The sequence below is a fragment of the Urocitellus parryii genome, chromosome 7, assembly GCF_045843805.1.
Source record: "Urocitellus parryii isolate mUroPar1 chromosome 7, mUroPar1.hap1, whole genome shotgun sequence".
Classification (NCBI taxonomy): Eukaryota; Metazoa; Chordata; class Mammalia; order Rodentia; family Sciuridae; genus Urocitellus; species Urocitellus parryii.
Window position 1 is genome coordinate 160,705,168 of NC_135537.1, and position 25,994 is coordinate 160,731,161.

A 25,994-nucleotide genomic window follows, 5' to 3' on the forward strand; every position below is an offset into this window, starting at 1 on the left:
AGTAAAACCCACTACTTTAAATGGGACTTGTTTCAGAAATTTTATGTTATAATTCCATTAGTGGAACTGGCCAGTCTGTTCTTGCTAAGTCAGCTTTTTTTTTTTTTTTTTTTTTTTAAAGAGAGTGAGAGAGGAGAGAGAGAGAGAGAGAGAGAGAGAGAGAGAGAGAGAGAGAGAGAGAGAATTTTATTTATTTTTTAGTTATTGGTGGACACAACATCTTTGTTGGTATGTGGTGCTGAGGATCGAACCCCGGTCGCACGCATGCCAGGCGAGCGCGCTACCGCTTGAGCCACATCCCCAGCCCTAAGTCAGCTGTTTTTAATGTAACTCATAATTCATGGTAAATCTACTTTAAACTTTTCCTACTTGGAACAAAAGTGGATTTAAAACTCATAACTAAATAAGAAAGGCTGCTTACACTTTTACTCGGTATTAAATCTCCAAGGCCATCAAACCATAACAAGATATTGACAGTGGCCACTTCCAAAAAGTGGCATACTAAACAAAATACAAAGTATTGGAAAGTTATTACCTGAAATTCAAACAAAACACAAGTTAAAGTTTTTTAAAATCATTAATAAATGTAATTAGTGTCACATTATAAATACTAATTACAAAATACATACTATTAATAAAGTAGAAACTTCTTGACAAATTTCACTTATCAAATTTACACCATATTTATACCATAAAGTAACTGCCAGTTACTCTAATTTATACCTATTCACAGACATAATTTACATTGCTTTTCAAATTAGAGATCTTATTTCAATACCCAATGTATCCATTTGTGTAGTAAACCTTTTAAAACATAATAAGCTTACTTATAAATTAAACAACTAAAAAAACAGAAACATCCACCAAATGTTAAATGCTAAGACCTACACTCTTTTTTTTTCAATTTGTTTTTGTCAATAGACTTTATTTATTTATATGCAGTGCTGAGAATTGAACCCAGTGTCTCACACATGCTAGGCAAGTGCTCTACCCCTGAGCCACAACCTCAGCCCAAGATCTACCCTCTTTAAAATGACAAGACCTAATAGTGCTTCTCCACGTAACTACCACTCTACAGGACCCTTAACCACCGATTCTGTGGTTGTGAGACCTTACAATGGTTAAGGTAGCTTAACCACCATTCCAGAATAGTGCCAATATCAAAGTTAAATTTGATGATGTTAAGCACAAAAGTTACTAATATCATATATTCAATGTTTACTCCATTATCAGATAGACCACTTCTGCAATGTGTTAAAATCTGAAAAAACAAGTAAATACTTATAGAGTCAGAATTTCATTCTTAAAGTAAACAGTGACTGGGTGCAGAGGCACATGCCTATGGTCCCAGTGACTTGGGAGCCTAAGACAGGAGTTCACAAGTTCAAGGCCAGCAAGACCTTGTCTCAAAATAAAAAACAAAAAGGACTGGGGAAGTTGCTTAGTGGAGTACCCCAGGATGCAATCCCCAGTACCACAATAAAGAGAGAAAAAGAGAGAGAATTACAGCAAACAATAACTGGATAACTTTGACCCAAATAATTTTGTAAAATGTAAAAGCCAATGATTTTCCAGTAGATACTGATATAGATATTCGATAATTAAATATAGTCATACCTGCAGAGTTTCCTATTCTAACATTTGTACTGGTTATTTATTTCTTTATTATATTAACTAAAAATTGTTACATTACTAAAAATCTCAAGAACTATGTTGTCAGGAATAGTAACACATGCCTGTAATCTTGTAAAAGGATCAATCACAAGTTCAAGGCCAGGGTAAGCAATTTAGCAATACCCTGTGTCAAAATAAAAAATAAATAAAATGGTTAAGGTAGCTTAACCACCATTCTAGAACAGTGCCAATATCAGAGTTAAATTTGATTATGTCAAGCACAAAAGTTACTAACATCATATATTTAATGTTTACTCTTTGGTAAAGCAAAAGGGATGTAGCTCGTTGGTAAAGCACCCTGGATTCACTCTCCAGAATAAAAAATAAATAAAAGCTAAATTATAAAATATTTATGGTCATAACCTTCCTCGACTTTTTTCTATTATTTGAAATGGCTTTACCATGTAGCATGTTAGCTGTGTCCTTATCAAGAAAGATGCAGGTCTTACTAATGCTGATTTTTAGAATTTTTAATATTTATTTTTAGTTTTTGGCGGACACAACATCTTTGTTTGTATGTGGTGCTGAGGATCGAACCCGGGCCGCATGCATGCCAGGCGAGTGCTCTACCGCTTGAGCCACATCCCCAGCCCAATGCTGATTTTTAAAAATGACCTCATATATATATGACCTCATATTTAAAGGGAAACATACACACATAAAGGGGAAAAAAAGGTACAGACTATTACCTATGACAGTAGTATGTAATTCTGTGTTCTTAAACATACAACATTCTATGTTCTTAAAAATTATGTACATAATTGTCACAAAAACATGGTATAAGTCTTATAAGGACACAGAAGAAACTGATTGTTTTTGAGTTGAGCTAAGACGACTAGATAGAATGGCAAACAAAATTTCACTATACAGCATTTGAATTTCAAATATGTACACATATAATGTTTTTAAAATATTTAATTAAAAAATAAAAAACAAGCTGGGCACATATACACCTATAATCCCAGCAACTGGAGGCAGAGGCAGAAAGATTCCAAGTTCAAAGCCAGCCTCAGCAACTTAGTGAGGCCCTGGGCAACTTAGTGAGGCCTTGTCCCAAAATAAAAGGCTAGGGATATGGCTCAGTGGTTAAGTATCCTTGGATTCAATCCCTCGTACCAAAACTATAAAAAAGTAGATAGATAGATACATACATACATAGATACATAGATAGATAAATAAATAAGCAAGCAAGCATAATGTTGTGATTAGAAGTACAGTCTTCTGATTTAAACTGCTCGGGTTTAAATCTCACCTCCACTCACCAGTTGTGTGACCTTAGACAAGTTATTTAAGTTAATTAAACATTTTTGTATCTTAGTTTTCTTTATCAATGGAGATAATAAGACACTCTCTCAAAAGGGTTTTACTATGTTGTTCAGACTGGCCTCATATTTCTGAGCTCAAGAGATCCTGGGATTATCAGCATGTATACTAGGTTGCCTAGCTAATTTTTCATTCCTTTGTTTCTTTATGTTGGCAGTGCAGGGGATTGAACTCAGAGCCTCATACATGTTAGGTAAGCATACTACCACTGAGCAACATCCTCAGTCCCAAGTTAATATTTCTGATGCACTTACAATATTATCTGGAATAGATTAAACACTCAATATATATCTGCGTGTATAATACAAATCTATCATGTTAAGAGTTCTTACTTTTGTCCCATGAATTCAGCCAATACATTCTGATTTCTTTTGGTAAATATGGTTGGTTTGCCTATCCATTCATCCATCCATCCATCCATCCATCCATCCATCCCAGGGGCACTCTACCACTGTGCTATATATATCCCCTGTCTTTTTTATTTCTTGCTTCAAGATATGATTTCACCAGATTGCTGAGAACTTGGATCATCCTGTCTCAGCCTCCTGAGTAAATGAGATTATAGGCTGTGCCACTACACTAGGCCCATGTGACACTTTTTGTTTCCTATGCTTGCTAGATTTATATATTTTCTCAGACTTTTTTGGCTTAAGGCTCTTTAGCACTGAGATACATCCCTAAGCCGCCTTATTATTTATTTATTTATTTATTTTGGGACAGGGTCTTACTAAATTGCTGAGGCTGGCCTTAAACTTGCAATACTCCTACCACAGTCTCCCAGGTCACTGGGATTACAGGTGAGCACTACTGCACTTGGCTCAGACTTTTTTTTTTTTTTTTTGGGGGGGGGGTGTATTCTGGGGATTGAGTCCAAGGGCACTTAACTACTGAGCCAAAAGAGCTTTTTGTTTTTTACTTTGAAACAGGGTATTGCTTAGGCCTCACTAAATTGCTGAGTCTGGCTTTAAACTTTCAATCCTCCTGCCTCAGCCTCGAGTTGCTGGAATTACAGGAGAGTGCCACCAGAGCAGCTCAGACTATTTTTAAAATCAGTGTTTCAAAATATTTTCTCCTGCCTTCTTCTTTTTACTTCATTAATTTCTGCTCTTTAATCTTTATTTTTATCTTCTACTTTTTTGAAGTTATGTGCTCTTTTCTGTCTAGCTTTGGGATTTATTGATTTAAATTTTTTTTGTATTGTAGATGGACAGAATGCCTTTATTTGTTTATTTTTAATGTGGTGCTAAGGCTTGAACCTAGTGCCTAATAAATGGTATACAACTGCTCTGGCACCAAACTACGGCCCCAGCCCAAGCTTTGGTATTTAGCTAATTAATTTTCAGTCTTGCTCCTTAACTAAATATTGTTTTTTGTGTAATGTCTTACCTACATCCCTCATGTTTTATTTACTTTTTAAAGAGAGAGAGAGAGAGAGAGAGAGAGAGAGAGAATTTTTTAATATTTATTTTTCAGTTTTCGATGGACACATCATCTTCATTATGTGCTTCAATATGTGGTGCTGAGGATCCAAACCAGTGCCCCGCGCCTGCCAGGCAAGTGCTTTACTGCTTGAGCCACATCCCCAGCCCATTTGAGCCACATCCCCAGCCCCCTCATGTTTTAATATGTGGCAATTTCTTTATTCAGTTCTAAATATTTTCTGATTTTCTTTCTTTTCTTTTTTGGAAACAGGGTCAAGTTTGTCTTGAACTCGTGGGCTCAAATGATCCTTCCACCCCCAGAATCCTGAATAGCTGGATCTACAGGTATATACACGCCACCAAAGCCCAGCTTTTCCTAATTATCATAACAAGTCGTCTTTGACTCATTAATTATTCAGAAAATTTTCCAATTATAGAAAAGGATTGTTTTGTTTCACTTTTGCTACTGATTTCTTTTCACAGAAAAGAAATAAAGATTTAAACTTAATTTTTTTATTTTTATCAAAGTAATCATTCATAGTTTAAAACTCATATAATACTGAGTCTTTTTTTTTTTTTAGAGAGAGAGAGAGAGAGAGAGAGAATTTTTAATATTTATTTTTCAGTTCTCGGCGGACACAACATCTTTGTTGGTATGTGGTGCTGAGGATCGAACTCAGGTCGCTACCACTTGAGCCACATCCCCAGCCCAATACTGAGTCTTATAAGTTGCAGGCCCTACCCAATACTCCCCATATCCTGCCCCCAGAAGTGAACAATTTCAACTCCAGTGATTTCTAAATACTTGTTTAGAAGATATAACTGTTTCTTCAGTTTTTCAATCTTAAACATTATTTTCTCCTTAATGTAGAAAAGTGAAGTCTTAGCTAAACCATCCCCATCACATCTCTTACAAAGAATGAAATTTTCTATCAGTTTGCAATTCTGAAAAAAAAATTTTTTTTTATACTCTCACACAAATTCATAATTTGGCTAAGCACAGACCTCTAAGTTGAAATTCAGATTCATTTAGTATTCTGAAGCAATGGCTTCACTATACTCTACATTCCTGATGAAAGCCTAGTGCTATTCTGATTTCTGAAATTTTTTCCCTTTTCTTTCTTTTTTCTTTGAAGTATTAAGTGTTGAACATGTTAGAGAAGCACCCTACCGTTGAGTTACATCCCTTTTTAAAAATTTTCAGACAGGGTCTCACTGAGTTGTTTAGGCTGACTGAATTTGGAATTCTCCTGCCTCAGCCTCCAGAGTAGCTGAGATTGCAGACATGCACCACTGCTCTGATTCCTGAAATTTGAAAATAATAACAGCCTTTCTTTCTTCTGTCCCATCCCAAATACAAAATCTATGAGAGCATCACTTTATTGTAAAAGTTCTAAAATCTGCTTTGGTCTGAACTTTTTACACTTCATGAGTTAATCTCTCCCAATGGTATACCTCTGCAAACTGAAGGCTCCTGCCTCATCAATTCAAATAAAATGTTTAAAATTTTATGTCTTTAATAAATTCTTCCCATTTTCTCTGTTCTCTCTCTCTCTCTCTCTTTTTTTTTTTTTTTTTTTTAAGGTGGATGTTGGTCCTGTTGGATTGGTTCTCAAACCTTCAACTTCTCTGTTTTCCATTTCTTTGGCTTTCCTCCTGTTTGGAAGATTCCTTAATTTCATTTTCCAAAGTTTCTACCTGTTTTGTTTTGTTTTAATCATATTATATTTTCCAAAAGTTTCTTACTCTAATTCTTCCTGTTGGATGGCCTTTTGTCATCCTTATTTGATGAATGTATTGTCTTCCTCTTAATTCTCTTAAGGATATTAATTAGTTTGAGGTTCTTTTTTCTCCTTATAATTTGTCTTTGTTTCTTCTAATTTCTTATGTTACTATAATATTTCTTTGTTTTTGTTTCTTTCTAATTTCTTTTTTTTTGTAATTTTTTAGTTGTTGATAGACCTTTATTTTATTTATTTATATGTGGTGCTGAGATTTGAACCCAGTGCCTCACACATGCTAAGCAAGTGCGCAACCCCTGAGCCACAGCCCCAGTCCCTCTTTCTAATTTCTTATGTTATTATTGTTTTGCTTTGTGCTCTTTCATTTATTTCATGTTAGAAGCTTTCCCCACATATTCGGTAATTATTGCCCCAGAGACTGGGTTTGGTCATGCTACTTGCTTTGGCAAACAAAATGTAAGTGAACATCAAACATATAATACCCATGAAAAAAACTAACATTTTGTGGTTCACCTATTTGCCCTCTGCCATGTGTAAAAAATAGTATGCTGCAGATAGTGGTTAGTCACTAAAGATCCTAAGTGACTTGTAAAAGAGAAAACTTGTAAGCCAAATGGAGCCCTGTAAAGTTGCTAACAAGGCTACAGATCATCAGCAGTCCTCATAAGTCATGTGTAAGCAAGAAATATTAACAAGACAAGCCACTGAGATGTATGATCTTATTTGTGGGTTCAAATGTATACATACATGTTTATATACACATAATATATTTCTGGAAGGATTCACCAAAAACAATGGAAGTGAAAGGGGTGAAAGACAGGGAATCTCAATTTTCATATTACTGTATATTTTCCAATATCTCTTATTATATTTCATGGCAAAAATTTATTTTGTTAATAGTCATAAACAGGGGCTGGGGATGTGGCTCAAGCGGTAGCGCGCTCGCCTGGCATGTGTGCGGCCCGGGTTCGATTCTCAGCACCACATACAAACAAAGATGTTGTGCCCGCCAATAACTAAGAAATAAATATTAAAATTCTCTCTCTCTCTTTCTCTCTCTCCCTCTCTCACTCTCTCTTTAAAAAAAAAAAAAAATAGTCATAAACAAAAAGGCCTCCAAAAGTACTAAAACAAAAGAAAACTACTTCAATTTAAATTTTTTCCAAAAAGTATTCATATTAAGGCAATAGATTTTCAATATAAAATTTTTAAAAACCTGGGCTAGAGATGCAGCTCAGTGGTAGAGCACCAGCCCAGCATGTGCCCCAGGTTCAATCCCCAGTAGTACACACACACACACACACACACACACACACACACACACACACACGAAAAAAAAAAAAAAAAGAAAGAAAGAAAATTCTGGGAACCAGAAAATAGGTATAAATAAAAGTAAAAATCATTTATGCCAACACCCAGAGATAAACAAGACAGCATTTTATTCCTACTATTTTAGACAGATTATTCATCAATCTGAATATGTAATTTTATATTCTGCTTTTCAATTTTGCCTTACAATAAGCACTTTACAGTGTTATTAAGAATTTAATTTGCAGATCTTCACTATTAAATATAGTTTACTATATTGATATGTCATGATTAATCATTTCTTTAGTTGTAGACAAATACGTTAATTCAATATTTTTAATTTTTTAAATATTTTAGTTGTCGATGGACCTTTTATTTATTTTATTTTTTAAAAATGGTTTAGTTGTTGATAAACCCTTCCTTCCTTCCTTCCTCCCTCCCTCCCTCCCTCCCTCCCTCAAACTCTGTGCCTCACACATGCTAGGCAAGTGCTCTATCACTGAACTACAACCCAGCCCTATTAATTCTATTTTTTTTACCACCACATACAATAAGATACTTCTAAGCATAAAGTATTTTATTATTATAATTTTTTTCCTAAGAATACATTTGGGGGAGGGGGGTATGTGCAGATTAAACCCAGAGCCTTCTGCATGCTAAGCAAGTGTTTAACCACTGAGCAACATCCCAGGCCTTTTTAAATTTGTAGATAGGGTCTCACAAAGTTGCCCCAATAGAGCTTAAACTTGCCATTCTCCTGCCTCAGCCTTCTGTAATCCCTCAGCTGGGATTTCAGGTGTGAACCACTGTGCCTGACTAAGAATACAGATTTATTAGCAGAATTGCTAGGTTCCTGATATACAATGACAATTTATTTTTCAAAACAATTATACGAATTTATACTCCTACCAGTAATATCAAAGCAACTATATCATGGGGAATATTTTTCTTCAGTTCATATAACAGGCAAAAACTAATTTGGAAACAACACTGTTTTGATATTTCTCATTAATAAGAAACTAAATATTTTTTCAACTGTTTAATAGTCATTTTCATTTTCTTCTCTATGAATTATCTGTTCTTTTTCATTTGTTCATTTATTGAATTCTTAGTGCTTTGCCAATTGATTTGTACATAATTTCTTCCACTATATTAGGTTCAGAAAGTCTTTCATTTTCTTTGTGTTTTAATAATAACATTTTAACAAATCTTTCCTTGCACGCCCAACACAATGTGCTGGTTGTACATCTGAATTACATGTGGAGTATAAAACTAGAGGTTTGAATCAATTAGTATAAGATGGGTCTAGGTAAGTGTATTTTTAAAAAGCTGAAGCTAAAAAACAATGCATTCTAGGGCTGGGATTGTGGCTCAGAGGTAGAGTGCTTGCCTAGCATGTGTAAGGCACTAGGTTTGATCCTCAGCACCACATAAAGACACTGTGTCCACCTATAACTAAAAAATAAATATTTTTTTAAAATGCATTCTAGGGCTGGGGATGTGGCTCAAGCGGTAGCGCGCTCGCCTGGCATGCGTGCGGCCCGGGTTCAATCCTCAGCACCACATACCAACAAAGATGTTGTGTCCGCCGAGAACTAAAAAATAAATATTAAAAAAAAATTCTCTCTCTCTCTCTCTCTCTCTCTCACTCACTCTCTCTCTCTCTCTCCTCTCTCACTCTCTCTTTAAAAAAAAAAATGCATTCTAGAGTAGAAAGAGCCTTAGTCTTGTTTCTTGAGAGAGAAAAAAACCTTGGTGTCCCCTGAATTACAATGAATCTTTTTTATTTAAAAAAAAATATCATTCTTAAAACTTAATCTGCTAACAACAATAAAAGATAAAACAGTACACAATAAATTTCTTTGGAATAACTAAAATGCCACCATTTATCATGGGACTTTACAAAAGTCATGTCTCTTACCTGTTTGGAGAGTACTAGGAAAAGACAAGGTAACTTTTTCATCTTCATTCTGATAGTTAAATCCTGTAGCGTGTATTTCTAGAAAGAAAAAAAAAATTACTTTACAAATCTGGATGAACAAGACCAAATCTAGACTGTAGCAATAACATTTTTGAGAACAAAATCTCTACTAAAGCAATTTTTTTTGGTTGGGGGGAACAGTACTAGAAATTGAACCTGAGGCATTGTACCACTGAGCTACATCCCCATCCCTTTTCATTTTTTATTTTAGACAGGGTCTTGCTAAGTTGCCCAGGCTAGCCTTGAATTTACAATCTTCCTGCCTCAGCCTTTCAAGTGGCCAGGATTACAAGTGTATGTGACCGCATCGGGCTTTAAAATGAGATATTTTTAATTTAGTAAAACAAGAATGTCATTTCAAATTAACACATTTTAGATTATATGACCGAAGTTAAATATGTTCCTAAAAAAATTATACATTTTTCATAATTCGCAAAACTTTGGTGATGTTAAGAGAAACACTGCCATTATAAATGTGATAGCTTTCTACGAAATTTCAAGAAATGTTTCATTTCTAATCCTTTGTGACTGATGTTGTAGTCTTACTGATGAACATTTGAAGGATTTACTAAATCGCCAAAATTTTGGCCTTATAGATATATCAGTGAAGCCTGGTATGGTGGCACACACCTGTAATCCCAGCAATTTGGGAGGTTGAGGAAGGAGGACTGCAAGTTTGAGACCAGCCTCAGAAATTCAGCAAAGCCCTAAGCAACTTAACAAGACCCTATCTCAAAAATAAAAATAAAAAGGGCTGGGGATGTAGCTCAGTAATAAAGCACCCCTGGGTTCAATCTTCAATACAAAAAAAAAAAAAAAAGCTAATATCAATGAAAGTCCCCCCCCTTACCTCTGGCCAATTGATAACAATTCAAACTACAATATAAATCATATCCACATGTAAATAAATAAATCATATCCACATGTAAAAAAATCTTTGTTGTTACATTTTACAGAAATAAAAAGATAAAAACACACTTGTAGATTAAATCAAGTCTTTAATTTACCTTCTACCAAGAGTGAGAAGAGACTACTTATTTGGCTGCTACTTTAAGATGCTTAGTTGACTCATTTAAAAAACAAAACAAGGGGCTGGGGATGTGGCTCAGTGGTAGCGCGCTCGCCTGGCATGCGTGCGGCCTGGGTTCCATCCTCAGCACCACATACCAACAAAGATGTTGTGTCCGCCAAGAACTAAAAAATAAATATTAAAAAAAAAAAAAAAAAAAAAACAAGTAGGCCAAGTTCCAACCACAGACATCCATCCCCATTCCAAAAGAATAGTCACTCAAAGAGGTGGCCTTAATAAGCATGTGAAAAGATCCTTAGAATCATTAACCACCGGGCAAATGCAAGTAAAAACCACTTCACACCCACTAAAAAAACTATAATCAAAATGATAGATAATAATAAGTGTTAGAGGTAGGTAGAGAAATTGGAGCCCTCATACATTGCTGGTAGAAATGTAAAATGGTGTAGTCACTTTGGTAAACAGCCTAGAGTTCCTCAAAAGTTAAATATAGAGTTAACATTTGATTCAGCAGTCCCACTCCTGCATATACCCCAGAAAAATGAAAAGATGTCCACACAAAAATGTGTACACAAATGTCATAGTAGTATTACTTATGATAGTTCCAAAGTGGGCTTTTGTTATCCAAATATCTGGCAATTGATGAATAAAATGTGCTATATCCATGCAATTCAAAGTTTTCGATAAAAAGAAGCCAAGCACAATGGTGTGCATCTATAGTCTCAACTACTCGGCTTGGACAGTTCTTTTTCCAGCTATCTAAACCTTTTAGGCCTCTGCTCAATTCACTTCTTGAGCTATCTATTCATTCCAGAACCATAAGAACCATTACTCTGGAAGGACATGGTGACACATATCTATTATCCCAGTAAGGCTATAGGATCCCAAATTCAAGGCCAGCCTCAGCAACTTAGCAAGACTGCCTCAAAATAAAAAATTAAAAAAAAAAAATTTAAAAATTTAAAAAATTTAAAAGGGCAGAAGATGTGGCTCAGTGGTTAAGCATGCCTGGGTTTAATCCCCAGTACCCCCCACCCCCCCACCCCCCCCAAAAAAAAAATCCTTATTCTATATCCTCTGGTGAACTATTTTTAGCATTCACCACTATTTTACATTATATATTTGCTGTTGCCTATTGTAATATTATATCTACTTGGGGGGTTTTGTTTGTGATTCCTACCTTATAACCCCCTCATAACTGTTAAATCTTCTCCTCCTCTCTCTGACTTATCTTAGTTGATAGAGGATAAGACCCCCATTTCAGAAGGGGTTCTGAAGAATCTGAAGAGATAGGCCATGCTGAATTTCCCCACCTAGTCTATTAGATGTGTAATGAAGGCTCCACAAAAACTCAAAAGGAGGTCAGGCACTGTGGGACAGGCCTATAATATTAGCAACTAGGGGGAGGGCACTGAGGCAAGAGGATTCCAAGTTCAAGGCCATCCTGGGGAACAGCCAAGAACCTGTCTCAAAATAAAAAATAAAAAGAGCTGGGGATGGGGCTGGGGATGGGGCTCAAGCAGTAGTGTGCTCGCCTGGCATGCGTGCAGCCTGGGGTTCGATCCTCAGCACCACATACAAACAAAGATGTTGTGTCCGCCAAAAAACTAAAAAACAAATATTAAAAATTCTCTCTCTCTCTCTCTTAAAAAAAAAAAAAAAAGAGCTGGGGATCTAGCTGTAGTTAAGCATCCCTGTGTTCAATTACAGTAACAACAACAACAACAACAAAAAATTCCTTTTCAAGAAGATCATAATATTCCTGACAATTCATTATTAATTTAATTACAACTAATTGGTTATATATGTATAAATAAAGACTCTTTTTAAGAAAAATCCATTTATTTTTTAGTTGTAGTAAAGGACACAATACCTTTATTTTATTTATTTTATATGTGGTGCTGAAGATTGAACCATGTACCACTGAGCCACAACCCCAGTGCCTAAATAAAGGCTCTTATTGAAATAATTTATTATGTAAGTGTTGCTACACTTCAGAAAAAAAGTATTTTAAATACAATTGGCATTTTAAAATCTATGCACAGGGCTGGGGTTGTAGCTCAGTGGTAGTACACTTGCCCAGCACGTATGAGCCAACGGGTACAATCCTCAGCACCACATAAAAATAAATAAAGGTATTATGTTCATCTACAACTAAAAAAAAAAAAAAAAAAGATTTTAAAACAACTATGCACATATAAAATATTTGGATACAGAATGCATGAGTGTCTATGTTAGTAGTCTATTAATTAGAAGTATAGTAGTATATTGATTATTAATAAGAAGTAAAAAAAATTTTTTTTGAAGGGGGTAGTGCTGGGGATTAACCCAGGACCTCACATACGCTAAGAAGGCACTCTACCACTGAGCTATAATCTCAGCCCCAGAAATAGAATTTAAATATAACCCTAACTTACATAAAACTATGACAAGAAACAGCTTACACTCAAAAACCAATTATAATACACTCACTTTGACTAAAATGTACTTACAACAATATAGACCTAGAGTTTTCATTTAATAAGATGGGCTCATAAACTGGATTTTTAATGTCTTATTTTAAGAATTAAGATAATTACTTAAAGATAATTACTTAAAATTAAGATACAATTTTAACTATAAGTAAAAAAAAATTCAAAACTATGTATACGATATGCTATCATTTGTGAGCACAAACTTTCTCATACATGACATCTATAAAGGCACAGAAACTCTGAGGAAGGATATGTGATAAAAGATAATTATCACCATGAAGGGGGTTGGGAAGGTTGTAATCTATGCTGTTTTCACATTCTGAATTTGGCATCATGTGCCCTTATGAACTTGTAATATCTTTATTTAATCATTTATTCAATCAGTACTATAAGGAATAAAAAATGAGGAGTTTCCTTCCTATAAGTCTCACTGATTCTCTGGTCTCTTTCATTAACAGAATTAGCACAGAATATTTCTAGACACTTTAGTGCCATCTCAAATTTATTTATTTATTTAGGGTACTGGGGATTTGACCCAGGGGCAATTTACCACTGAGCTACATCCCCAATCCTTTTTATTTTTTATTTTAAGACAGAATCTCACTAAGTTGCTTAAGGCCTCACTAAACTATGGAGGCTGGCCTTGAATTTGTGATCTTCCTGTCTTAGCCTCCTGAGCCTCTGGGATTACAGATATCGGCCATCACGATTGGCTCAAATTTAAACACTATTGGTAAATACTATTGGTATTCATAAAAATGAAAAATGCTGGGTGCAGTAGTACATACCTATCAAAATGGTTTGCTACTCTCTTGACCCAGAAACCTCCACAAAATCATGCAAATCAATAAGTTCAGGGGGCTAGGGGTATAGCTCAATGTAGAGTGCTTACCCTAGAATACACAGGCCTTGGGTTCAATCACTGGAACCACAAAAAATAAAACTCAGTGAAAGAGGTTCAAATCTTTGTGTTCACACTAAGAACATCCATGAAACTGCCATCAAGGGTATGCATACCCAAAAAAACACAGAGTGTCTGAAGGATGTCACCTTAAAAAGTAATGTTTGAGGGCTGGGGTTGTGGCTCGGTGGTAGAACGCTTACCTAGCGTGTGTGAGGCACTGGGTTTGACTTTCAGTACCACATACAAATAAATAAAAATAAAGATTAACAACAAAAACAACAAATTAAAAAAAAAAAAAAGCAATATGTGAGTGCTGGGTGCAGTGGCATATACATTTAATCCTAGCAGCGCAGGAGCCTGAGGCAGGAGGATTGTCAGGTCAAAACTAACCTCAGCAACTTAGTGAGGCCTTAACCCTAACCCTGTCTCTAAATAAAATACAAAATAGGACTGGGGATGTGGCTGAATAGTTTAATGTCCCTGAGTTCAATCTTCAGTAGCCCCCAGGAAAAAAAAAAAGCAATGTGTGCTATTCGGGTGTCACAATGGAGGAGTTGGAAAGTGTGCCCAGGCCAAACAGTGGGGCTGGACACAGGATTGGTGGCTTAAAAGGAGTGATGAATTTCTGTTGCACAAGCTTAAAAATGCAGAGAATAATAACTCAGAATTTAAGAGTTTAGATTATAGATTATGTGGTCACTGAATATATGTAGGTGAACAAAGCACCCAGGATGCATGGCTGTACTTACAGAGCTCATGGTTGAATTAACCAATACATGAGTTCCCCCTGCCATACTGAAATGATCCTCAGTGAAAAGGAAAAAGGCCAAGCATGGTGCCACATGCCTGTTACTCGCAGTGATACAGAAGGCTGAGACAGGATGATCCAAATTCAAGGCCAGCCTCAACTGAGCTCTGTTGGATGTGGCTCAGTAGTTAAGTGCCCCTGGGTTCAATCTCCAGTACTGCACACCCCCAAAAAGAAAGGAAGGAAGGAAGGAAGGAAGGATGGATCAATTATTCCTAAACCAGAAGATAATTTGCATGAAATATATCCCTGAAGAAACAAAACCTTATGGCACAAGAATTGATTATGGTTTTATGAATAAAATAAATGCAAATAAAAGTTTTATTTAAAAAAGGGAAATATAGGGCTGGGGCTGGGGCTCAGTGGTAGAGCACTTGCCTAGCATATGTGAGGCACCAGGTTCAATACTCAGCACCACATAAAAATAAACAAATAAAATAAAGGCATTCTGTCCATCTACAACTACAAAAAAAAATTAAAAAGGGAAATATAAACTGTATTTAAAATATATGAAAAGGGGGTTGGAGGTGTAGCTTGGTGGGTGATCCCCTAGCTAGTATGCTCAAGGCCTTGCGTTTAATCCCCAGCAATGAAAAAATTCCAATATATATGAATTCACAAACACATACAAATGAATATTTTCATTGCACATGTACATGTGTATGTATATGTTTGTGTATATATACATACAAACATGAAAATATGAAAAATTCGTAATACTAATAAAGAAATTCAAAATAAAGACACTGCAAGATAACCAATTTTTAACCTACCAGATTAAAAAAAGGATAAAAAAAATCTCAGATATACTGCTGATGAGGATGTTTCCTTAACAAACTGGTGAATATTAGTCGAATCTCTATGAAGTGCAATTTGAATATCAATCAGAATTACAAAATACAAGCCAGGTATAGTAGCATAGGCCTGTAATCCCAGCAACTGGGGAGGCTAAGGTAAAAGGATCACAGGCTTGAGGCCAGCCTTAGCAACTTAGAGAGGACCCACCCCTCCATCTTAAAATAAATAAAAAGGACTGGGGATAGAACTCTGTGGTAAAGTAACCTAGGTTCCCCTGTACTTTAAAAAAAAATCATAATTATAAAATACATATTTTCATATATTTATTGAAACAGAAAAAGTCAATCAAAATTGTTACTGTTTATGCCAGCCTTATATATACAGATATATGCACATATTTGAAAAATTCTTAATATAAAATAAAGATATGTGTGTGTGTATGTGTGTATGTACATGTGTGCATGTGTGAGTGTGTATGAGTGTATGTGTATACACATAGTCTCTGACTCAGCATTTGTTCTTCCAGGAATTTATCCTACATATACCTTCCTGCATGATGTGAGATATATACAAGGTTGTTCATTGTAATATGGAATTCCATTTAAATGATCATCAATAGAGGACTAGCTTGATGAATTATGATAAATTTATTCCGCCAAATACTATTTAACCATAAAAAAATAAGAAAGCCTTTTATGTACTGATTTATAACAACTTCCAAGATATGCAGAGCACAGAACAGTTTCTCCTAAGATGCTACATGTACATTAAAAAGGAAGTTTGTAATTCACTAAAATAGCTGCTTTCTCAGTAAAATTTGACAAAATAGATTTTAAATTTAGGACACTGTCTCTGGTTCCTCACCCCATTTAACTTTTCAGTGTTAGCCTTCTACAAACATATACACATACTGCATCAAAAAAGTCTTCCTGTATTAATTTTTTTTTTTTTAACCAGCAATTGAACCTAGAAACGCTTAACCACTGAGCCACATCCCCAACCCTCTTTATTTTGTTTTTTTCAGGCAGTATCTTGCTAAATTGCTTAGGGCCTTGCTAAACTGCTGAGGCTGGCTTTGAATTTGTAATCCTCCTGCCTCAACCTTCTGAGCTGCTAGGATTATAGTGTGCACCACTGTGGCTGGCTTTATGATGAAACTGCATCATGGGAAAGGATGATTGAGATGAGATGGTATATTCAGGAGGCTACCTTTTTTTTTTTTTTTTTTTTTTTTGATACTGGGCATTGAACTCAGGGGCACTTGACCACTGAGCCACATCCCCAGCCCTATTTTGTATTTTATTTAGAGAAACTCACTGAGTTGCTTAGCGCCTCACTTTTGCTGAGATTGGCTTTGAATTCATGATCCTCCTCTCTCAGCCTCCCAAAGCCAAAGGAATAAAAGGTGTGCACCACCACACCTGGCTAGGAGGCTATCTTTTAAAAAAGAATAAAAAGAACCAGGCATAATGGCACACGCCTGTAATCCCAACTACTCAGAAGATTAGACAGGAAAATAACAAATTCAAGGACAGACTCAGTAAAAAGAAAAAAATAAAGCAAAAATAGAGCTGGGGATATAGCTCAGGGGTAGAGTGCCTTTGGTTTCAATCACCAGTACTGAAAAAAAAAAAAAAAAAAGAAAAAGAAAAAAGAAAATCACTGAAATAGAAAAAAAAAAAAAGCCAGTCAAAATTGTTACTGCTTATGCTAGCCTTGTGCAGACAAATCTCTAGTAGATTTTGCCCTGCCATTATAACAAGACAATAAATATATAACCCAAAAATTCTAATACCAGAAATGCCAATTCAACTGTGCTTCAAAATTTCCTTTCTAGCTGGGTGTGATGGTGTGCTCCCATAATTCCAGCTACTATGGAGGCTAAGGCAAGAGGACACCAAATTCAAGGCCAGCCTGGTCAACTTAGAAACTGCCTCAAAAAAAAAATAAAATTTTTTTTAAAGAGTTCTGGGGATATAGCACAGTATAAACTGCTTGCCAAGCATGCATAAGGTGCTGGGTTCAATTTCCAATATCTCTCTCACACACACACACACACATCCAAAAAAAATTTACAAATTTAAATGTCTTCTTTTAGAATAAATTTAAGAGCTCTTTTGTACAAAGTATGATGACTATAATTAATGACAATATATTATATTCTTGAAAAATACAAAGATACTAGATAGATGTTCTCATTACAAAAATAATAACTATGTGAGCTAATTAATATATTTTGTTAAATCAGTAGATTTACCTCTCTCCACATATATACAAATATATTTAAAAACACAATGTTGTACATAATAGATTGGTTACTGGTTAACTTAAAAATAAATACAATTTTTAGGGCTGGTGATGTGGCTCAAGCGGTAGCGCGCTCGGCCGGCATGCGTGTGGCCCAGGTTCGATCCTCAGCACCACATACAAACAAAGATGTTGTGTCCACCGAAAACTAAAAAATAAATATTAAAAATTTCTCTCTCTCTCTGTGTCTCTCTCTCTTAAAAATAAATAAATAAATAAATACAATTTTTAAAAGTAAATTTAAAAAGACCGTCTTCTTCTAAGCCACTGCAGTAAATAAATAACATAATAAAGGTAACATAATCTACAAATTTCTATATATCCCACATGTGCCTATATATTTCAATACTGAATCAAACATAATGTTTTTTTTAATTTTTAATCCAGATGACAATCTACCTATCATATTATTCATTTTAAAAAGCAATTCATGATTCAATGAAAAAGAAAGTGCACGGTCAACAAAGGATTACAATAGCCACTGCTACTGGGAACATAATACTTCTTCATAAACCCTCATATGTGTTGCATTGGGGAAAAAAAAAATCATTCTGGAGAAATTCCAAAGGAGACTAAAGAGAAAATAAAATCAAGAGCTCAAAGATACATCTTACTTTGCAAGGATGCAAAAGGACTTCTTTCTCATCCTCAGGCATAAGAACCATTCAGACATATGCATAATTAAAGTTCAAGCCAAACCTATCTGACAATTCTCTATTTCTAAATTGACCCATTATTTAGGTAACATAGGATGATACTATCCCATTGAGCTATCTAAAAAGTATAAAAAGAATGTAAATATGGCAAATATAAATCTCGTCCAACAAAGAAATTCCTTCCAGGGTATACCTATTCTTAATAAATGATTACTGAGTATTTAGTTATAAACACTCATCAGCAGTACAAACACTAAAATAATGCAAATATCTGGAGTCTAGACCCGATTTTGCCATTGATTAAATGGTATGACATTACTACTCAATTCTAGATTTTCATCTGTAAAATGATTATTAACTTTATTTAAAATAAGAATGGAGCATAATTTAAACAAATTCTCATTCTCCTTTACCTGACTCCCCTGCAGAAATAAAAATGTTCCATGGAGGAGGGATTTCTTCTTAAAAGTAGTAAAGGACTACAAGACTAGGAAGTCAAGATGAAGAAGAGTATGGGTTTCCAGAATGGAAGCTTTGCACTCTAGGTCACTTCTGCTCTGGAGTCATTTGCTGAGTCTGCTAGGCCTCACAGCCAAAAGTCAGAATCCAGGACCAATTAAGAATGGGAGCTTTAGGCTAGGGTTACAACTCAGTGGTAGAGTGCTTGCTTAGCATGTGTGAGGCATTGGATTTGATTCTCAGTACCGCATAAAAATAAATATTAAAAACGAAAAGAATGGGAGCTTTGATAAACCACGCTTCTGCTTTGGACTTAAAATCTGAAAAATAATATTCTCATAATAAGAATGAACAAGAAGAGAGGTAATCTACTCATGGAATGAGATTAAACTTCAAAAACACCCTTGCAAGTCCTGATAGTAAAAAAAGATGACCCCTGAGTAGTATTAACCTTAAGATGAACAAAGATGAAGCAAACAAAAAATCTTCTCCAGAAGATGATACCACCATTGTATTTTGAGCACCTATTTTTCCTAATTCAGTATCTGGTATTTAATCAAATAAACCTTGGCACATCAGCAGAAAAAGACAAGTTGAATCAAAACAGCTAAATCAATGGGCAACAAAATAAAATAGGATCCTCTAGATAAATCCCAATAAAAATGTGGCAGGAAATGATGCTGGGAAAACTGGATATCTATACAAAGAATGAAGTTTGGATCATTACTTTATACCATTAACTCAAAATGAATCAAAGATCTAAATGTAAGATCTAAAATTATAATGTGAGAAGAGAAGGGCCCAATGCTCTCCAAGAGTTACTTTTTGTTCTTCTCTCTTTGACAACCATGGTTGCCCCAAAATATTTCGTGGTCAGCCAAGACTACATCAGACACCCCTTAGTCATGGCCACTGGAAGACATTTTGCTTTGGCTGTCACAAGTTTCAGTGGCATGTCGATCCCAGACAACTCTGTCCCACAGCTTCTCTAAATAACTCAAGCCCTCTGCAGCCACTTCAGTTGCCCCATCTGTGAGAAGCCCCTTCTTATCCATGACCAGGTAGAAAATCTGTGGTTAGCTGGCAAGACACTGCTTATGCAAGAGCCCAGGCCGCCTTTTGATCTATATAAGCAGGCTTCCACATTTGCTTATTCGAACAGTCTGGGTACTGCTTCCCCTAATGCTGTAACATAAATCCAAATAACGCCTCTTTGGGATGGTTAAATTTTGCCTATTCATGATTTCTATCTCAAGTAGAGCAGGTTCAGCTGATAACCCTGAGGCTGCTGGCACTGAAAGAGGCCAGCAGCAAGGGATGGTCACACTGAGGGCAGCTAGCAGCAGAAGAACTGTCGGGAGCAGCAAATAAATCATTACTTTTCTTTTTTTTTTTTTAAGAGAGAGTGAGAGAGGAGAGAGAGAGAGAGAGAGAGAGAGAGAGAGAGAGAGAGAGAGAGAGAGAGAGAATTTTTAATATTTATTTTTTAGTTCTCGGCGGACACATCATCTTTGTTGGTATGTGGTGCTGAGGATCGAACCCGGGCCGCACGCATGCCAGGCGAGCGCGCTACCGCTGAGCCACATCTCCAGCCCCAAATCATTACTTTTCTAACTCGATAGCCTTGAACAGCAGACTGCTGCTTCTGGGAATCTTTCCCTGTAATGGTGCTGAAAGACACACCAATTTGTAGGTGGCCACTGTTAATGGGGCAGATTCCATGCCTGGCATGGAATTTATGAGTTCTATAGCTTTGAATTCTGATGCCTGCTGCCCTGGGGTCAAAGAAATATGGGCATCCTCAATAGCCTTGAGGCACCAGCTGTCTAGAGGAAGAGAAGATACTGTGCAAGTGATAAGACTCTGATCAATCCATTTTCCCCACAGCTTCTCAGTTCTTGTTTATCTTAAAAAAACTTTTCTCACAATAAATCCCTTTGATGTGCTTCCTTATAAATAAAGGTTGGTGGTTTTTTTTCTCTTTGTTAGGGATTACGTCTAATCCACCCCCGTCCCGCTGTAAACTATTTTTCGTGTCTTTTATTTCTCATTATTACTTCAGACATTTATTTTCTCAGCTTGCTCCAAACCTCCATCTGGTTAACTGTTCCCTCACTGTGCGGGACACAACAAGAGGAGAACAGTAGGTAGCCATGGATAGCTACCAGAAACGGCTAGCTGCAGCTGCTTGAAGAGTTCCAGCAAATTCTGGTTGTCAGGAGAATGCTGATGAGGACTGCTAGGAGCCGAAAGTCACTGGTATTCAAAGCTCAGAGCTGCTAACAGTAAGGGAGCTGCACTTTACCTATTTGTGATTTCTATAATTTATAAGTTCTTAAACTGAGCAAAAGAACCTTCAGCAGATTAATGACAACAATACTTAGAAGAAATGTAAGAGAAAAGTTTTAGAACATCAGAGTTGGTATTTCTTAACTATGACACCAAAAGCACATAAAAAAAAAAAGAAAAAAAGACAAATTAGACTTAATCAATCTTAAAAACCTCTGTGCATCAAAGAACAAGTCAACAGAAATGGCATAATGGAAGAAAATATTTGTGAATCATACATCTGACAAGGAATTAAAATCCAGAATATATAAAGAACATATACAACCTCAATAAAAAAAAAACCCTGATTTTAAAAATGAGCAAAGGATTTGAACAGACAATTCTTCAAAAAGAATTTACAAATGAACAGCAAGCACATGAAAAGATGTTCAATATCTCACTAAGAATTACAGAAATACTGACCAAAACCACAGTGATGCCAGGCGTGGTAGCACACACCTGTAATCCCAGCAGCTCAAAAGGCTGAGACAGGAGGATTGAGAATTCAAAGCCAGCCTCAGCAAAAGCAAAGGCTAAGCAATTCAGTGAGACCCTGTCTCTGAATGAAATACATAAAAAGGCTGGGGATGTGGCTCAGGGGTCAAGTGCTCCTGAGTTCAATCCCTGGTACCAAAACAAACAAACAACAATAAAAAACAATGATACACCCATTAAGATGGTCACTAATAAAAAAAGAGAGAGAATAACAAGTATTGGTGAAGATACGAAGAAATTAGAACCTTTGTATACAGTTGATGAGACTCTAAAATGATGCAGCCACTAGAGAAAACATTATATTTTCTCAAAAACTTAAAAATAGATTTACTATAAGATCCAGAATTCGCCTGGCACAGTGGCGCACACATGTAATCGCAATGGCTCAGGAGACTGAGGCAGGAGGATTGCAAATTCAAATCCAGTCTTAGCAACTTAGCAAGGACCTAGGCAATTCAGACCCTGTCTCTAAAGAAAATATTAGTAAGGGCTGGGAATGTGGCTCAGTGGTTAAGCACCGCTGGGTTCAATCCCTGGTACACAAAAAAATTAAAAAAATCTAGAAATTCTACTTCAGAATATGCCCAAAAGAACTAAAATTAGGGTCTTAAAGAGGTATGCGTGTATCCATTTTCATAGTACAGGGTAAGAGTAGCCGAAGGTGGAGGCAAGCCGTGTGCCTATTCATAGATGAATGGATAAAAACATGAGTGTGCGTGTGCACGCGTGCGCGCGCGCGCGCACACACACACACACACACACACACACACAGAGTTTTTGGTGGTAGTACTAGGTATTGAACCCAGGGCCTCGGTCATGCTAGGTAAGTGCTCTACCACTAAGCTGCATCTGTGGCCCTTTCTAATTTATTTCATTTTGAAACAGGCTCTAGATAAATTACCCAGAGTGGTCCCAAACTTGTGATCCACTGGCCTTTCAAAAGAAAGGCAATTGATGTTATAGAATGCTATAACATAGCTGAATGTTGAGGACATTATGTTAACTGAAATAAGTCATTCACAAAAAAGCATACTGATCATGTGTGGGTAGCACACACCTATAATCCCAGCAATTCAGGAGGCTGAAGCAGGAGGACCAAAAGTTTAAGGACAACCTAGACAATTTAGCAAGGCACTATCTCAAAATAAATAATAAAAAAGAGCTGGAGAGGTAGCTCAGCAGTAAATTACCCCTGGGTTAAATACCAAGTACCAAAAAAATGTGTGTGTGTGTGTGTGTGTGTGTGTATGTGTACTTCATTTAAGTAGAATTACATTGTGTGTGTGTGACACACATACACAATATAATTCTACTTAACTAAAGTACATAGAGCAGTCAAATTAAAAAAAAAAAAAGTGGAATGGTGACTGCCCATATTTTCCTTCTGCTCCCTCTATCTCCTGATCAACTTTAGTGATTCCCCATGGAGCTCTGCAGGTATGGCATGCCTTTATTTACCTCTTGAAAATTATAAGCAATTGATTATCTTTTCAATTGCAGTTATTTCCTGATCTGTTGACTTCACCATATCTGAATAATAAAACTGACCTTTTAAGAACACTGATACTCACATAGCCAAAGTTAATTTTATGCTGAATAAAGTCAAAACAAAAAACAAGGAGTATAGCAGCATAATTCCACCCATATAAAATTCAAATTCATTTAGAATGTCAAAAAGCAAATCACTAATTGTTTATACAGGATCTCACTACTGTACTGAGCTAGTCTCAAGCAATCCTCCTGCCTCAGACTTCTGAGAGCTGGGATTACAGGTGTATGCCATGCACCCAGCTATCTTTCTTTTTTTTTTTAAGTTGTAGTTGGACACAGTACCTTTATTTTATTTATTTATTTTCATGTGGTGCTGAGGATCGAACCCAGAGCCTCACACATGCTAGGCAAGCGCTCTACCGCTGAGCCACAACCCCAGCCCTGCACCCAGCTATCTTCATCATTTTAATTGTGCAGATAGTTTCACATGTGTGTGTGTGTGTATGTGTATGTATATATATATATATATATATATATATATATATATATATATATATGTCAAAACTCATGAGCCCAGAGGCTCAGGAGGCTAAGGCAGGAGAATAACAAGTTTGAGGCCAGCTTCAACAACTTATTGAGGACCTAAGCAACTTAGCAAGACTCTGTCTCAAAATAAAAAACAAAATGGGGGCTGGGGATGTGGCTCAAACGGTAGCGCGCTCGCCTGGCATGGGTGGAGCGCTGGGTTCGATCCTCAACACCACATAAAAATAAAATAAACATATTGTGTCCACCTAAAACTAAAAAATAAATATTTTTAAAAAATGGGCTAGGGATGTAGCTTAGTGGTAAAGCACCCAGTACCAAGGGGGCAGGGAACTCATCAAACTATGCACTTCAAATAAGTGCAGTTTACTGTACATTAAGTACATATCAAAGCTGGGGTTAGGATACCTACAGAAAAGACCTCACACTTTCCAAAGAACAATAATGACAACTTACAACAGTTCAACTTAGGATTTCATGACAAAACCATGTGAAAGCATAAGCGTTCAGTAGAAAATATAGAATTTTGAATATTGGCCTTTTTCTGGGCTAGCAATATGCCATACAATATTCTCTGCAGAAGCTAGGTAGCCACAGTGAACAGTAGCTCAAGTCAGCCACTCAATCACAAGGGTCAACAATCCCCACTCTAAGAGTACTGGGTTGGTAGGCTATGATGGTGTTTCGTAGGTTAAGTATGTTAAATGCATTTTTGATTCAAAATATTTTCAACTTATGATGTGTTCATCAGAATGTTATACCATCATCAAGTCAAGAAGCAACTGCACAACTTAGTTCTTTCCGAATACAAATGATGGAACCCAGAAAACAATGGAAAAGCTTTATGGGCTGCAAGAAAATAACTGCAAACTTTAAAAGCTATAGCCAGAAAAATTATTCTTCAAAAATGAAAACAGGTGGGGATATAGCTCAATGCATGCACAAGACCCCAAGTTCGATCCCCAGCACCATAAAAAAAAAAAAAAAAAAAAAAGAAAAGAAAAAGAGAACAGCTGGGGATGTAGCTCTGTTGGCAGAGCCTTTGCCTGGCATGCAAATAAAATACAAAATGGGGCTGGTCAAATGCCCGAGTTCAATCCCTGATTACCCACCCACAAAAAAAGAAAGAAAGAAAAGTTCAAGCCTCTGGCAAAAGAAATCAAAATCTAAATAAATGGAGAAACAGTCAACATTTGCAGACAAAAGACTCAATGTCATTAAATATCATTTCTTCCAAATTTGATGGATAAATTTAATGCACTTAGCCAAAATTCCAGCAAATTATTTTACAGATTTGGACAAAATGACTCTAAAATTTACATAGAAAGGCAAAAGACCCAGAAAAATCACAATATTGAAGAAGAAAAGAATACAGTCAGAGGACTGAACCACCCAACTTTAAGACCTATTATAAAGCTACAGAAATTAAGATGGTGTGGTATTAGTGAAAGAATAGACAAATAAATCTGACCAGAGAGCCCAGAAATAGAACCACACAAATACAGTCAAACAATCTTTGACAAAGAGCAAAGACACTATGATGGCAAAAAGCAGTCCCTTCAACAAGTATCATGCAAGAACAACTGGACATCCACATGCGGGGAAAAAAAAAAAAGAATCTAGACACAGACCTTACACACTTCACAAAAATTATCTCAAAGACTTAAATATAAACCATAAAATATTAAAAACTCAGAGAAGACAAAAAAAAGTAGAAATTCTAGGAGACTTTGAGTAAAGTAATGGCTTTTTTGGGATGAGGACTGAACTAGGACCTTGCACATACTAGCCAACTAGCCAACACTCTACTAGTGAGCTAACTAAATTAAGGAGTGCTCTACCACTGAACTATATACCCCCAGGCCCTTTTATTTTGAAACAGGGTCTCAATAAATTGCCCAGACTAACTTGTAATTGCTGGTGATGACTTAAATGATTATCTATGAAAGAATAACTGATAAGCTAGACTTCATCAAAATTAAAAACTTCTACCGGGGCATAGTAACATATGCCTATAATTTTAGCTCCTCAGGAGGCTGAGGGAGGAAGATCATGAGTTTAAGGCCAGCCTGGGAAACAAAGCAAGACTCTGTCTCAAATAAATAGGGAAGCAGGTACAGTGGCACATGCTTATAATTCCAGCTACTCTATAGGCTGAGGAAAGAAGATCACAAGTTAGAGGCCAACTTGAGCAACTTAGTGAAACATTGTCTCAAAATAAAATTTAAAAAAGAGACAGGGATATAGTT

At 36.1% G+C, this 25,994-nt stretch overlaps 1 protein-coding gene across 1 annotated transcript in view; it reads right to left on the minus strand.

Annotated features, from left to right (window-relative positions):
• The window catches only part of Npepps (aminopeptidase puromycin sensitive), a 94,811-nt gene that overhangs the window by 43,041 nt on the left and 25,776 nt on the right, over nt 1-25,994 (minus strand). Inside the window, exon 3 of the mRNA XM_077800629.1 lies at nt 9,390-9,467. Coding sequence (XP_077656755.1) covers nt 9,390-9,467 — 78 coding nt within the window. The remainder of the gene's footprint in view (nt 1-9,389; nt 9,468-25,994) is intronic.